At 45.4% G+C, this 16,455-nt stretch overlaps 1 protein-coding gene across 1 annotated transcript in view; it reads right to left on the bottom strand.

Moving 5' to 3' along the window:
- The window catches only part of LOC119442971 (inactive tyrosine-protein kinase 7-like), a 175,871-nt gene that overhangs the window by 83,066 nt on the left and 76,350 nt on the right, over positions 1–16,455 (bottom strand). Inside the window, exon 2 of the mRNA XM_037708066.2 lies at positions 12,242–12,430. Within this exon, the coding sequence (XP_037563994.1) occupies positions 12,242–12,265 (24 nt within the window). The 5' untranslated portion in view covers positions 12,266–12,430. The remainder of the gene's footprint in view (positions 1–12,241; positions 12,431–16,455) is intronic.

Genomic DNA, 16,455 nt, shown 5'->3' with positions numbered 1-16,455 from the left:
CACGCATCGCGTCAATGTAAACAAAGAAAAAACGTTAAATTATTTTATGAAAGACGAATGCATGCGAAGTCTTTGTCCAACGAAAGGAAACTGATATGAGAGAGAGAAAGAAGTCATAAGGGAAAGGCAGGAGAGGTTACCCAGGCTGAGCCCATGGAGTTGGCTATCCTGCACTGGGGAAGGAGGAAACTTGACTGAAATGTGAAGAGGAAAGAAGTCCACACTTTGCACGGACACAGACACAATAAAGCGTTCATCATTCAGTTCATCACAAGCGTTCATACAGGATGTGCACCTCAAAGAGCTCAGCAGTGCTTTTGTGGCTTCGAACATCGCAGACGCACGAGGCCATGGTGCCAATATCTTTTGTAAAAGGCGTGTCATGGTGCCGTAAAGCTGTCCGAAGGACCAGCCTTTCATCTTCCTATGTTGGACAGTCAAACAGGAAGTGTTTTATGGTTTCTTCTACGCCACATATGTGCTGCAATTGACATTGTCCGCCATTTCAATTAAGAAAGAGTAAGCGTTTGTAAAAGAAACTCTTAGTCACGCAGGGTACATAGTAACGTTTTTTTTTCCCCGTAGAGTAAAGCCTGGTAAAAGGCTTTGCTACCTTCCTACCTAGATCCAGACTTCCTATCTGGGTCTACGGCATATAGCCTACGGTTAGTGAACTCCGGTGTATTCCATTTCCGAGCTTAATGTAATGTACGGGTAAGAACGCTGATTAGGGGGACCGCGTCGCATCCATTCTCAGCAAATCGAGTTGCTTTCCCTTTCTCCATGTGCCTCACGGGCAACTTTGTTGGCACTTTCATTGCCAATGATGTTGCAGTGCCCCGCGAGCCGCTGAAATGCTACATTGTTGTCTCTGTCAATCGCTTGATGTAAGTGTAATCTTATCACTGACACTAATTGTGCGTGTGGCGCGCGATGCAGAACTGATAACAGCGGTTGCAGAGCTGCATTTTTATCCCACAATACAGCCCAAAGATTTGGTGACTGTTGATGCACATAAAGAACTGCGCTACGGAGGGCGACAAGTTGGAACCATGCCGATGTTGTTACGTGGCGGATCTCTAACTTCTTGCAGGCCGACATCGACAGAAAAACCACCGCAACAGTGGAACTGACTATAGTCTAAGAACGATCTATATAAATGAGAATTGGATTGTAGTACGTGTATGCAGTAGATAAAGAGTGGCTTGCTTCAGGGCACAAGTCGGGAAGGCAGACTTCTTTATAACACCTGGAATGGTAAATTTTTCTCAATGCAGTGCGCATTATTAGGCTTTATTTATACGATCTCATCACGAACGCTACTTCAAAGTATCTTACGTAGCAGTTCTCCTAAGAAAACTGAAACCGAGTCCATTTATCACGTCCCGAGAACCCAGAGCCGGGTGAGTAGGGCACGCATTGAGTCGCGTTTCAAGCGATTTCCATAATAGAGGGGTCTCTCCGTTCGCGCACTGTGGACCCAAGGAGTCGCCGGTGGCATCGTTCGCTGCTTCGCAAGCGGAGCCTCTTACTTCTTTGGGGGACCTCGCTTTCAATTCGTTGAAGAAATTCGAGCCTTTCATTTGCCTCTACTATTCTGGTCTTACGAGATATTTATTTTTCTTTATATTTGTATCATTTTTTTTTATTTCGTCAACTGTGAAAAAGGAGAGCATAAATAATAAGAGGCAAGAATCGGGGGAATAGCCGAAATGAAATGCGGCTGCAGCTACTCTGTATTACGTATGTGGCTGAATGGATGACAAAAGTTGAGGCGAGAAAGAAAAAAATGTGCACATGGAAGCAAAGCAGCATGTAATGCAAGGACCCTTGTAATGTGCCACGCGTAGTGTATTCAAGAAGTGCAATAATGCGTCAAGAGCCGCTAGTGCAGGTGACAGTATTAGAGCAGTGTTCTGAAACAGTTGTTCAGCCTTTCAAGCGTGGTAAAAAGCTTCAAACGTCGTATGAATTCCTAATCGAAAAATAATTTAGCGCGAAAACATGTTTTATTGCCACGGGAAGAATAATGGCCACTGTTGTGAGCTAACATGAGCCATCAGCACAACGGTGAACATAGCTTATCTGCCAGCGGAGTGCCCTGAAGCTGATATGCGTGCCACGTGTATCGTATACCACACGCCTGCAAGTTGCAACAGCAGTCCAATCGTTCATGAAATTATTTACCGTATGTGGTCTCATAAGTACAATGCACATCAGCTACTCATACAGCTAACTGTTTAGTGGCGTAAGCAGAGTTTCACACTTTAAATGTTGCATCCGTCCTGTACGTACATCCAGAAAACCTCCACAACTTTCTCAATGAAAAAAAGTAAGGTATCGCGATCAGCATTTTCTTCTATTAATGCCAACTGTAATATCGGGAGTAGCCGATATTCTATTTGCCATTAAGAGAAAAAAAGTGGAGCTAGGCAGGCCATGTAATGCGTAGGACACATTAACAGGGTATCCATTCGAGTTATAGAATGGGTGCTAAGAGAAGAGAAACTCAGTCGAGGATGGCGGAAAATTCAGCGGTGGGATGAAGTGAGAAAATCTGCAGGCACAACTTGGAATCAGCTAGCGCAAGACGCCTTTTCATCGCTCTGATCGCTGAGAGAGGCCTTCGTCTTGCACTGGAAATAATAAAATTCGGTTTATGATGACGAGACTTAGCACCATCCGTCTGAATTCACGTGCTTTTGCAGGAAATAGGCACCGAACGGCACGGACACATAAACGTCTGCTATCGTTTGTGCATCAAAACTTGCTTAGCAGTGAAGACCCACTAATGGTCAGAGATTGACTTACATAAGTCGAAAAAAATGTATCTCAAGAAAAATGGAATAAACTTGAATTGGGAATTGAATAAGCAAGCTGAAGCGCTTTCCGCTGACTTCAAAGGGCTGTACATTCTTGCATGACCGCAATATGGCTTACTTCGATGCATTAGGGACAACGTCGACCACTGTGGATGTCTCGCCTTTTGGAGTGAAACTGGCGTGCCACTTGACAAGTTTTTAGGAATGACAGATTTTTATGTAGGGTCCAGATATGTACAATGGGAAGATCTTCTTTACCTTCAGAGCAATGGCGTCTGGATAGGCTTATCGATAGGGTCCGCTTTAGGTTACTTGTTTGTAGTGCCTATACTGTTGCGTTTGCGCACCGCTTATCAGCCTGCGCCCAAGTCTGCCTCATCTGTTCCGGACGATAATCTGTTTCGCGCATGTGCGCTAATATGTTTTCCCTCGCCCTTTGATCACGGCGTTCCTTTATAAAGGACTGCGGATCACGCCGTTGGCGCTTCTTTTTGTACACCTTCTTTCGGCAAGCATGCCGCATTAAAAGTACGTTCTTCCTTCTCCCGGCGTCTTCCTCTCCCGGCTTGGAACACAACTCGGCCAAACGTAACAATACAGCCTAGGGCGTGACAGCCAGGGCAGAGTAATTGATTGAGAGTTTATTTATATTTAAAGAATATAAATAAATTGCTGTGGATCTAAAGAATCCGATGCTAGGGACAATCTTTACAGTTTGCTCGACACCGCCTAAACACGACGCATATATTTGAGTACAGCACGAATACAAAGTCAATATGGAGTTGAATACAAAAAAAAATGTTGCACCTAAATATTGCCGTATTACCTCTCCGAGCCTCACAAATTTGTTTTATTGCCACAGGCATGAAGGGCCGGAGAAAAAGCAAACTTCGCATCGTCGACCACCGCCGTAGTGTGGGTCCCAACTCTTTTCCCGAAGCCTCTTATAGCCAAAGAGGTCACGTCGCCTGGTCGTGCTCGACAGACCATAACAAGGTCACGTCATGCAGCCCTGCTCAAAGGCACGTATTTGATCTTGTCATAGAACAGACCAAATTCGATTCTTTTGAGCTGAATGATGCACCGGTCGAGCAGATGAAACCTTGAACTATTGTGCTGGTTCCGTGCAACAAAAAGAGAATTGTTGCTCTATGACAAATGGGGGTGAAAATGCGCCTCGCCCATTTGTTGTTTCGTGCCGAGCACTCCTGAAGCCATCACGAAGGCACTCAGTGCCAAAAAGGAAAAATGATCAATTTATGTATGGCCGAACAAAAGCCTTTAATCTTTTTCTTTTTTTTTTAGATTGGAAGGAAAGAGTGGAGAAGGAAAGTCAGGTTTGCTTGATTTATGTTCTTGACTTGTTCGTTTTTTCTAGTAGAACACTTTACTTGTACACGTATATAAACGGCCGATTTTTTACATTACCTCATTTTAATATAACGGTTATGACCTCTACTAAAACTGCGCTGTCCGATTTGCATTTTACGTCGCGACACACATTTGGCACGATGATGTCTGTGAGTTAATACTTCTAGTTTATTTTTAATATCATGAGACGTGTGGCTATTTTACAAAGCTGAAAGCAGTCGTCATTCAAGCCTTTGCTCTCCAGTTCTCCCAAAAATTGTGCTTTTCTATTTATTCGTCGTCACATCTGTCTCATTTAGAAAAGGGTCATGGTCATTATTATCATAAGCCTAATTTTATGTCCACTGCAGGACGAAGGCCTCTCCCTTCGAAAAAGGTATGGCTGCCGAAAGTCTGAAGTGGCTTCCTTGCGAAAAATGTCGCTTTCGTTCTGCACGCCGAAGCCGACAACTGCTCGTCCCCAACAATGGCTGCAAAATGCAAAAAGAAAATAAATGCATATCTTGCTTTTTGAACAAACCAAGCCTTACCGCCACCTGAATGTGGAATGAAGCGCATCGAGAAAGCGAAATCTGGCATTGAATATTTCGAAAAGCAAATTTTTTCCGCTACGTGTTCACAGTTTCATACTAGAATGCTTTGAGAGACAGCGTAGATTTTGTTTATTAGAAACCTCATGCTTATTTCCGCAAACAACGAACTAATATTTACTAGCTGGTCTCGTGTTAAAGGAACGAACAGCCAACCAAGTGGATAAACACTTACTGGGACTTCATACATGGCAGGAAACGCCGCGAAAGCTACGTAAGTAGTTCTTTCACTAGAAGTCTCACTCCACGCGCTTTGCAGTTCAGACATTTTTGAGCTTCGATGTTTTTTTACGGAATGACTACTTCACATATTAATGATAATAGCATTCTTTGGGAGCTTAACCCCTGTTTGCGGTATCTCTGTATGTCTCTATACGTATCTCTGTCCCCACCTAACCTCTTTCACACAAACTTGGGTCACTAGGTAGCCCATGGTTGAATGGGTAGAGTACAGGGCTGCTATGCTGGGGGAACCGGGATCACAGCCAACCGTCAGACCAACCTGCGTCACTGGGTACGTAAATCTGGGTATATCTGGCTCTTTCAATTAATCTCTCTGCTGTTAACTTGGGTCACTCAGTATGCACCACTCGGGAGAGAGAAACAAGCTGTAATGATATGCTGGAGATGTTAGACTGGCTGTTCGCCTGACATGCCTGTGGGCATGTGTTGCTCTTTAAAGACTCTTTTACACGCAAACTTGGGGCATTGGGTATATGCCACCCTACAATGAACCAGGCTGTGACGCCAAGTTGAGCAACAGAGTATTTGCCACCGAATTATTTGCCGCTCTTCAACAAACCTCTTTGATGCCAACTAGCGGTCTCTGCGTATGTGTCACTGGGTATTTGCCGCCTATCGTATGAATGAACATATAAAGCGTATCATCAACAATTATCCACTAGCCATAAGTTTGATTGCTAATAGCATTAAAGACGCCAGTAATGTCTTAAGATTGATGCACCGCCAATTTTTACAGCTACATGATGGTGACGTAAGGTTGCCTCAAATCACGCATTGTTTGGGTAACTTGGTGCTTCCAGTACTCGACGTTTACTCTGTCTTGGTCAAGAATTCAAGTGGTGGACTGCGGCCGCTGTTCGCACAAACGTGTCACTACGCTGGTTTATTGGTAAATAGGTTCAGATCTGCGGTGCTTTCACTTGACAACTCTGTCATATTCTGCGAAATAAAAGTATGGGACTTTCTATAACATCATATCACATAATGCGTACTTATACTTTAACACGTGACGCGCTATTATTTAGTCACGAATGCAATGACAGAGAAAAGTCCTCTAGATAGAAATGGTTTTAGACGCAAAAAAAAAATTAAAAAATAGAGCACGGGCGACAGAATAAAAGACACGGACTGGCGCACTTATTGTGTCTTATTGTTGCGCCTAATACCATTTCTATAGCCATGTACCAAAGCACGACAGCAGACGCTACTGAGAAGTCCTCTAGCATTCGTGTAGCATTGCCTGGTATGCATGAAACGGAGTACAAACATGAGCGAGCGGCCCAATGTCTTCAGTGATGCCGAAAACCAACGGCTGTGTGTTTCCGGCGGGCAACTAAAACGAGGCATGAGGCTGAATACGTGGGCCTTCGAGTCGTGTACAGCACGGCGCTCTGCAATAATGCCTTCAGCGCGGCGCAGCGATGACACAGGCAGCTTACGCCGTCCTATGCGAAGTGAACCCGCATGCTTTCGTAGAAAGAAGAAACTAGAAACAGTGAAATCCCATTTGTTCGCCGTGAAACATGGCAGTCGAGATGCGATAGTTTTAATTATCCTGCCTACCAGACGCTGTAACGAATATTCGGCGCGATCTTCCATTTGATAACGCTGTCACAGGCTGCACCCCAGAATCAGCGCCGACACTTTCGATTTCTGCTTTTGTGTGCCGACGAGAATGTAAATTGTAAGGAGAAGGAAGAGAGAACATTCCGTGTATAATGAGTACGAAAAGAAGAGACTAGCAAAGAGCTCGCCCCCGAGGCGGCAGACAGTGAACCGAGGCTCGCTTACACACATCGCTTACCATCCAGCCCCTCTTTTCCGTTTCTTCTTTTCTTGCATCCCCGTTAATCTTTTCTCGCCGTTTACCCATGAGAGAAGGGAACGGCAATGCGGGGGTGACGACGCAAGCGGAGGGACGAGAAGGAACTTAAAGCGAGGGAGGAAGGGCGCCCAGTCTTTCCAGGGGACTGATCCGGATCGAACGTGTGCTGGCCCCGTGGCAATTAAGGGAAGTGTGCCCTGTCCTCATTAATTAAAACCAAGGAATGGAAGAAGGGCGGGGAAGGCACACAGTTTGTCACGGGAAATCTATCTTGAATACCAGCACGAGAAACTGCTATATGCATATATTTCTTTCAAACGCAAATAACACCTCAATAAGACCAATGACAACCAACTCAAAAACATATAAATGGAAACACTTATATACAAAGTGTACAGGATAAAGTGCGCAGAAGGGCTTGAAGAGGGTCATGACAAGACGAGCAAAACAAGAGTCATGGTGGTCTCCGAACAGGAATTAGTCGCAGCTTAGCTACATTAATATCTGGTTCATATGATTTGTTATACTAAATGTGCGTAGACTGCAGCAGCGCCGACTATACTACATTGTAGTCAGTGCAACCGCTCTACCAGTACGCGGTAAATATTCGTTTTCTGCGCAGTTTAGTGGAGGAGTACGAGAGAAAGTTCCGTGTGTATGAGTGTTCATAGCAGCTAATGACGCTTATAAATGTGGTTCGTGCGCAACAATTTTAGTCGTTTTTATTGAGATAAAAATAAACAGAGGTGCTGTCGGCTCTTGCTGTAGATAATTCTCAAATTCATAGTAGCGGGCAACATTCGCAATAACGCGATATTTGCAAATAACCTTTACAATCCGACAAAATATTCCTAATAGACTTTATAATTATACATTTTAAAGAAAACATGTAGAAGCTGCGAAGTTAAAGGAGGTCAGTGCTGAATTCATTTTCACTTATTAGGGAATCGTATATGCAGCATCACTTTAGAGAAGTCAGCGCCCCAGGTGAGATCGATTAAAGCGCGTACCGACTTTTGTATTTGCGCAAAAACTTGCTCAAGAGCTGCAGGACTACATGGGACATCAATGTATGTGGCCGTTGGTATTTTATATGAATATCGCAAGAACTCGTGCTGATATCGCTATTGTTACTACGTGGTCATGCCATGAGTGATTGCTGGCTTCGATTCCGTCGTTGCAGTATAATATGCTGAATATGTGCAATAGGTCTCGTAACTAGACTGAATTCGTAAAATTTGTTTAACAAACATACTATTTGCTACGAATTTTGCACAAATAACAAAATTTGTGGTGACAAATTCTGATGTGCACGCCACTAACCGTGATAATTCAATAGCAAAATTTGGCATCAGTATTTTATAATCTGGAGACGGCCCTCGCTGAAATGTTCGCCGAATTAGGTACAAGTAGGTGGCTCCGAATATAGTTTGGGGATCTCGCAAAGGAACCCCACACATTGTTTTAACATTACTTCAAGACCATAGAGCAGGGGTCTTCCTGCGCACACCATCTGCTTTCAACACTGTGTAACACAGTTGTTTACCCAATTGAGTGCGTGTGACGAAAGAATGTGTGCTTTTTTAGTAGCACGAGAAGCGAGTGACAGTCTTGTTTCTTAATCAGCGACTTCCGGTCGACCACCGCTTCCGGTTTGTGCGAAATTCAAAAAATGTTTCCAAATTCAAGATAAATCATTAAAAATAAAAACTGTTACATATAAAATCGATGATTTACCTAATGTTAATATAATGATAGATATGACACCAGAGCATAAGTTTAGTTACAAATTGAGTTAGTTAAGTGACAGGAAGGATTAGAAAATAATCAGAAATCACTAATTGCCGTAAACCCATGTGCACGTTGGTTTGGCTCCATGTGCATGGCGGTTTCCCGCCCGTTCCATTCGCCATGCGACGAAGACGCCGGGCCTAGTGTAGTGTTGTGTAGTTTACATCATTTACATCAATACTTCACCACTATTCTCTTTCTGTGTCGTTCTTCACTTTGTATAACACAAAGTTAACATAAGGAAAACACAAAGTTAACCCAAACAATACACCAGGGTACACCAAGCGCCGAGGTGGGAGTGACACTAGGACACACCTAATTCAAGGATTAGGGTCATTTCTATCTTTTTACAGTGAAGCTGTTAAGGGCTGCATCCCCCAGGATTTTGTCCGCATGTAGAAAAAATTATCATCATCACCAATTCGGCTTCATGTCTGTGGTGGTTTGGCTCCATGTGCGTAGCGGTTTCCCGTCAGTTGTGCCTTCGCACAGCTGTCAAAACGGATGACTAACATACCCGCATATCCAATGCGGGTATGCGCCACACGTGATTTTATTATCATTAATCGTGACGTAACTGACGAGCATGTGAAGTGATTGATTTCATGACCTATAAGTCATGTTAGTCATACATTCGTACTCTTCCATGCTAATTTTGGTATATACCAAGTGAACGAGACGTGAGTTTGTTCTCGATAGGTTTTCGATAGGTTTTCGATAGGTTTTCGATGGGTTTATTTCGCCAGAGGGTTTCTGCGGTCGGACCAGGAGTATTGTAAGACGAAACACCACATTTTCGGAAAATCTAGAATGGTATAAGCTAAAAAAAAGGAAATGATATGTCTGCATACATTTCTTGGGGGTTATCGATCTTAACATGTTTGCAAAAACGTCGGAAAATGTACTTTCTAAATGGTGCTCTCTGCGTAACTTGTTTGTAGAACTGTTTAAATTCTAGCAAAATATGTAGATTCGGGCACTCTTCGCGGGCCACGCGAACACAAATCACACTTGCGCTTTTGATCAGGCAGCTATGTTGAATGACCGATCCCCATATTAGCAGGCAGGCCGGAAGCTCTACTTCGACTCTACGGAATGGAGCACAGCTCCACATCACGACTTCGATTATGGAGCGCGAAAAAAGCCTACTTTAAAATAGTGCACATATAGCACCCTTCGGGCAAAATTTCACCCTTGAAGTACGGGAAGGTGCGTCGTGAAAAACTCGCAAAGAATAGAAATTTTCGATACCATAACTATAAAGTTGGAATGCGATTCAACCTCTAGTTGAAGTTCATGAAAGACAGTCTTCCTTATCGAGTTGTGGGTTATACAGGGTCGGAGTCTCTGCGCCCGCATTTTATCGCGTCACTCCTCGCGTTAGTTAAGTAGGAGGAGGGTCGGGCTAGTAAATGTTTTTTAGTGCGCACAATGTTCGGGATCGGCACACATTTTGAGACTTCACTATCTTCGGGATCGGCCCATATTTTGACCTCTGATTACATGTTAGTTAATTTTAAATTATTTACGGGATTTAACATGTCCGAACTGCGATCCGATTATGAGGCACACCGGCGGGGGAAAAGTGCCCATGGCTGACAGTATCAGGCTTCCGCGCTGCTAGATGTCCTTTGTCCGAATCCGGCCGTTGGACAGTTTTATTGATTGATTTATTTTTAAAAATTCACCGATGATTACCATACTCCCTAATGCGATATTTCAGCGCAGCTCTATACGTGTTTTCATTTCGCGATATATTGAGGCAAAGAATTTGAAAGAGACATGTAGCAGAGTCGGCAATCGTCGTATATCGTATCTGCGGGTCAAAGGCATCGGCTTCATACATGACTCGTCGAAGGTTCCAGTCTAATTGCTGGTGCCGCTTGGCTTCTAGAAAGTACTACAGGATTCGCGTCTCGCATACAATCAGATTACAAAACAATCGCAAACCATGACAATCGAAACAAGCGCGAACAGACGATAGTACGAAACTAGCGGCCCGGACTGAAACCAGATACAAGTACGCACCCAGCGGTGGGGCGCGTCCGCATGAAAGCAGTTTTCAGCACGCACGTCACTGACAGGGCCGCTCTCATTGGTCTCCACCGTTCGCAGCTCGCGTTTCATCTTTCGATGTTGTGCTCGTTCGCTCGGTTACGCCGTCGCCGACGTTCGTCGTAGGAACGGGCTTTTAATTAAGAACTACGCTCTAAAATAACAGTTTCGCCGTAAGGGCGAAGAAGTGAAGGCCATAGCTTCATGTTAGAATAAAACACGAGGCATTACATAAGCGAGCTAAGTAAGCACGCGTGGCGTGACATGCGCAAACACACATGAACAGAAAGAACGCGATCACCGCCAGCATCGGCTAGAACTACAGGACCTTGTCAGCGTTGTCGCCTTGCGGCGGCCTCGCGTTCCTGCATTCTGCAGCATGCTCACGGCGGGACACGATGTGTGCGTCCGCTTCGCGCTTCTGAACTGCAGGGTTTTGAAAGCATTGTTGCTTAACCCCGGCCTACTCTTCCTGCAGCGCCGTGTGTGGGCTCCCCGGCGTTGTAATGCAGCGTGCGCCGCACATGCAGCACCACATTGTTCCTGCCTCTAGATCACGGAGTGGTCTTGGCGCGTATGCCTGGCATGTCCTCGAACGCCAAGTAGATTCCGGTGCCTCGCGATGTGGTGATTGCATCGATTGCATCATCATCTATTGCACTTTGCTGTCTCACCTAATGATGTAGACGCGAGCGATTCAACTTCGGACGATGAAGACTCCATAGCGCCGACAGTGGCACCACTCCCATCATGCGCCATCTAGTGAATCGCCCGTGAGGCAGAGTCCAACCACGTGCACAACCTCGAAGATATTCATCACTGTGACCTGTTGTAACGATGGCGCAATGCAACGGTGGCGCAGTGTCTAATGCGCTCAGCTACGGAGATGTAGCAGTGGCGGTGGGGCAGAAGATCGAATCCTCACCGTTGCCACTTTTTTTCTTAGTTGAAGATGACGTACATTGTGTGCCTTTTTTCTGCCACGGCTTTCTGCCGCGGCTTTCTGATGACGGTGGGGTTGGACAATGCGCCAAGTAATGCTTTCGCATTAAAATGGCGCCATTCCCACTTCCCAGAAATGACGCCAACCTTAGAAGTGGAGAGCCAATCACGCCTAAAGCGGCACCCATAAGGGGTTGAGATTCTTGGAGGCACTGTTATGTGATTCGCGTTACATCCGCTAACGACTAGGTACAGTACATGCGTCGTCTTCTAAGGTGCTCTTTAAAGGCTGGGAATAAGAGAATCAGACAACTACCAGCCCTTTAGCGTGGCTTCAGTAATATATATTACACATATTTAACCAATTCGGATGGAGAAGTTTTGTTGCGGTTGCAGTGTAATGCAAACTCTGGATTTTTATGCTACTCTTCGCTGATTCATACGGCGAATCTCAAGAAGTACTCCTACACTTCAGTAGATACGCTCAAGCAACATTGCGAGTGTAATATGCAACGATTCGCCCCAGAATCTTGCTGAGGAGCGTAGAATACAAAAGCAGAGATCCCTCTTATTAGATATACGTTTTAAAAATTGCCTCTTACCGTAGTCGGTGGATGTCTACGCATCCGCAAGGGATTGGTTTAGGGCTAGCTGGACGTGGGAGGGGCCTCTGGCTTGGTACTCAAGAGAGCGGTAGCGGTGACTCATGGGGAATCTCGGCGAACCTCAGACATTGCAGTTCGCGTGCTCCGGCGAGTCAGGTAGTCAGCTGTTGCGCTGAAGATAATGACCTGCGAAATACAATAAAACAAATGAACGAACTTACTTTGACACAAACGAATGACAACACTTGCAGAGGAAATGAGCTAATCCCATTCTGCTTTTATCCGTGGTTCACTACACGACCCATGTGCAAGAATTTCACAAAGAAATCAAATTATCAAATGAGAGAAAGAAGAAATGGTAAGCAAATGCCGCGTATGCAATATTCCGCCGTGTGTGTGTGTGTGTGTGTGTGTGTGTGTGTGTGTGTGTGTGTGTGTGTGTGTGTGTGTGTGTGTGTGTGTGTGTGTGTGTGTGTGTGTGTGTGTGTGTGTGTGTGTGTGTGTGTGTGTGTGTGTGTGTGTGTGTGTGTGTGTGTGTGTGTGTGTGTGTGTGTGTGTGTGTGTGTGTGTGTGTGTGTGTGTGTGTGTGTGTGTGTGTGTGTGTGTGTGTGTGTGTGAGAACCTTTCCTCTTACGGCAGTCAATTACTTGTGCTCAATTTAATTACACGTTAGTTAGGCAAACGGCGCGTTCTTTTCTTTTTTACCCCTGCCTTCTGCTTTCGCGCTACCGCTACATGTAGCTCACGTAACGTGTTCCCGGGTGTGCTCTCAAGGGAGAAAAGCTGAGGAAGCGAAAAACACACCGTGAAAAGCAAAACGCCTGTAGTACTCAAACAGTAAAACGTTGTCACTTATGACGGACACAAACCTTGTTCTTTTGTACGTTAGGTCATTTTTTTTATTCAGGTTCAGCTGTAAAAATTGCATAAGAAAAGCCAGACCTGCAGCCGAATTATCAAAACCGGCTCCAAAAAGACGTACATAACCCTCGAAGGCGTCATATCTGTATCGTGGTCAAAGGTGATTCCTGACGAAGGCTTACGAAAACAAAATTCGCGTTAAAGTTTCTCCGCCGTGTTCACAAAGCTGCGTGCGGAAGGTTTGGCACATAAGGTCAAAAGTAGGATGATATCGTGGGTATACGTCATACATATATACACGAAATGTCAAAAGAAGCATTTTCCCCACGTTTCTTGTCGACAGGGCGACAGGAAAAAAGGGCAAAGTGAAAGCACTGACAAGTTACAAAAGTGATACCGCATAACTTCAGATGAAATGTCCGTTAGGCAAAAAAAGGGAGCCGGGGAAACTTTTGAGTGAAGACCATATACCACGCAGCAGGAAAGTGAAAGTGAGGCAAACATGACAAAAAAAAAAAAAAAACGACAATGCGAAAACACAGCTGAAAAAAAAATTATGGACGACGGGTAAGGAGCTGTGGAAAGAAGCTGCGAATGACGTGTGAAAGACTTCGAGGCACGCTCGTGGAGGGTAAAGGGATTTCGGGGATATTGAATGAAAGCGGCAAAACGCAGAAATAACAAGTCGCGCTGCCTTTTTGCTCCGCCTTACTCAGTTTGCCAGTCCAGCTCTTGTTGTTGTCTATTTTTTATTTGTTCTCGTTGATGCAATACTTATCGTAGCTTCTTGGAAAGCGGCTTTCATCTCCTTCCAGTGTCCCGTAAAGGATGGAGGATTCCAGAGGCGGACACACAGACGGTCTCCGACTCGAACCGGCCCAAGGCGGTCGAGGAATAGAAAGCCGCTTCCGCAATGAACGCAAGGAAGGCGTGTCCAGAGAAACAAGCGACGGCAATGGGAAAATAAAACTCCGGCGTTAGCGCAACCGCTAGCTGCCCGAGCCTTACAGTCATAAGTCGGCCTCTTGCTTTTTTTTCGTTTTTATTTCATCACGTGTCTAGCATCACGGCCAATGTTTCTGACGCTTCCAAGATTGAGTCACTCGGAGACTCATAAGAAAGAAGACTCTGAGAAACGGAAGCGTCTCAAGAAGGTTTCAGGCTCGCATAACGGTGGGATCAGAAGATTCGAGTCCGGAAACAAAAGCACGGGACGATCGATAATGCTTTTGTGGGAGTTAAAAAAAGAAAAGGAGAAATGCGAGCCCGCTAAATTGGGTCTGCGAAATGAAGAATCTCGACAGAAATTCTTGTATGGTCTAGATTATTGCAAAACCCTTGCTTCTTTCTTTTTCATTTTTTTTTCGCGACGGAGACGCTTTTCTTCTGCCGTGCGTGAAACCCGACCGCAACTCGGTTCTGGGGAGAGCTAGTCTGAGGGAAATAAAGGACGGAACTGGGTGACGACAGCGGAAGCAAACAGCGAAAGAGACCGGAAGCTTTGCTTCATCACCGAGTTCCACGCTTCTGAAAAAAAAAAATAAGGCTAACGGAAGGAAGACAACTTCATATTCAGCAAGGCTATGTCCGCCGGCAGCTAGCAACACTCCTCCTCCTCCTTCTCTAAGAGTTGACGCTGAAATCAGAAGTTCATAGTTAGGTAAGCACGTTAATGAACACGGTGTGCGCTTTGCGGTGGCGAAAGCTCAGGGCTAGAGATCTCACAACTAGCATTTGTTGCACGCAAGAACGTTGCGGAGAGGTTGGCGACGCACTTGTTACAAAATTTTCCACTACTATGCTATATAAATAAAAAGATTATGCAGGTCCGATCCATATTTTTGGAATTCTTGTGAAGCAAAGCTTCAAGTGGTGGCAATTAAATCTTATACAACTGACGCCAATGCGTACAAATGTCTTCACTTTCCGCCTATACAACATGCAACGCGCATGTAATGTTTATGTTTATCCACTACAGAGTTTGCAACTATAATCTAACGCCATTTCTACGCAATAATGTGCTCACAGCCTATGCCGAAGGGCAACCACCAAATGATGCGGATGCACAGTGTCATACGCCCACACAGTTGTGCCAGGTGTACGAAGGCAACCACCACGTGATTCAGTTTAATTTTATTGTGATAGCAATTACATGGACGCTCCAGGAGCAATTATGCCGTCGCCATTATGTTCCGTATAATGTCCAAGAGAGATGATATCGTCGCCGCGCACCCTATGCTCTGTGTGCGAGTGAAATCGTGCGAGGGTGAGCCGACGATGGTGGCTAAATCTCGCGCGCGCAATGGAGGAAAGGGGGAGAAAGCGTGCCGTCTTCCGTCGCACGCAAGGCAGCATAGGGAGGGGGGGGGGGGAGGGTGCGTTCTACTCCAGTGGCGGATTCGTATGGCGCGGCCGCGTGGGCCCTATCTTGAAAGTGATCTACAATGGGGACAGAGTGAGCATAGTGCTGGTAGCATCGTGTGTGCTGTATTCTCACCGCTTAGTTCGCGTTGATGCGAAAGGCAGCACGAAGGTCATTTCGCTTGCTCCTGCCGCCGCGCTTGCTCACTCCAGCGTTTTGACAGCGAGTTTCCGTGGTCATCAAGTGAGATGTTCTCATGTTTGCTTGTGCGCGCGTGACACCATGCTTGTTAAGTTAGTTAGTATGTCCTATGTTTACAACTTTATACGATCGATAAAACTACTATCCTTACTTCGTATCGCTGTCCACTAATTCGCTATCGCAATCGATGCACCGCATTTCGGGCGATACTGCGACTTGTTTTTTTATTGTATATCAGCGACGAAACAGAAAGTGGCAAGACACATGCGCTGTTGTATACGCTTAGATTGCACAATATATCCATGGAATGCATTTCTGGCCACGTGATCTCACCTGAAAATGAGAAATTTGGAAAGTCAGCACCCGTTCCGTGGTATGTATTCCATTGGCTCTCGTATTTAGCACTTTTTTATGAACAATGTAGGCATGAGGCTGTCGACGTATACTTTCGAAGCAACCTTCCGGTAACGTAGACCGCCCTGCTGTTCCTTGTGTTACAGCCACCGACGACCCCAGACTATGTCTTCTGGCCTGAAAAAAAAAATAACCGCCTTCATCCCCAGACACGTCCATCAACTTCTCCGCACTCAGTAGTCATCCCTAGTGGCTTGACCAGGAAAGAGAAGGGGATTTTGCGCAGACTTTGGGTGTGGCACTACAGTGGCTCCCATCATGAACAGTTGAAAGCACCGAAGTGACCCGGATGAGCCAAATGGATGATCAGCTCTTGGCCATTCGCCATGGAGGTCATACGCCGGTGGACGCGCAACACCTGCTACGGACTTGC

The sequence above is a fragment of the Dermacentor silvarum genome, chromosome 2 (assembly GCF_013339745.2).
Source record: "Dermacentor silvarum isolate Dsil-2018 chromosome 2, BIME_Dsil_1.4, whole genome shotgun sequence".
NCBI classification, from domain to species: Eukaryota; Metazoa; Arthropoda; class Arachnida; order Ixodida; family Ixodidae; genus Dermacentor; species Dermacentor silvarum.
Note: the sequence above shows the minus strand (reverse complement) of the source record. Positions and strands in the feature narration are given on the sequence as shown.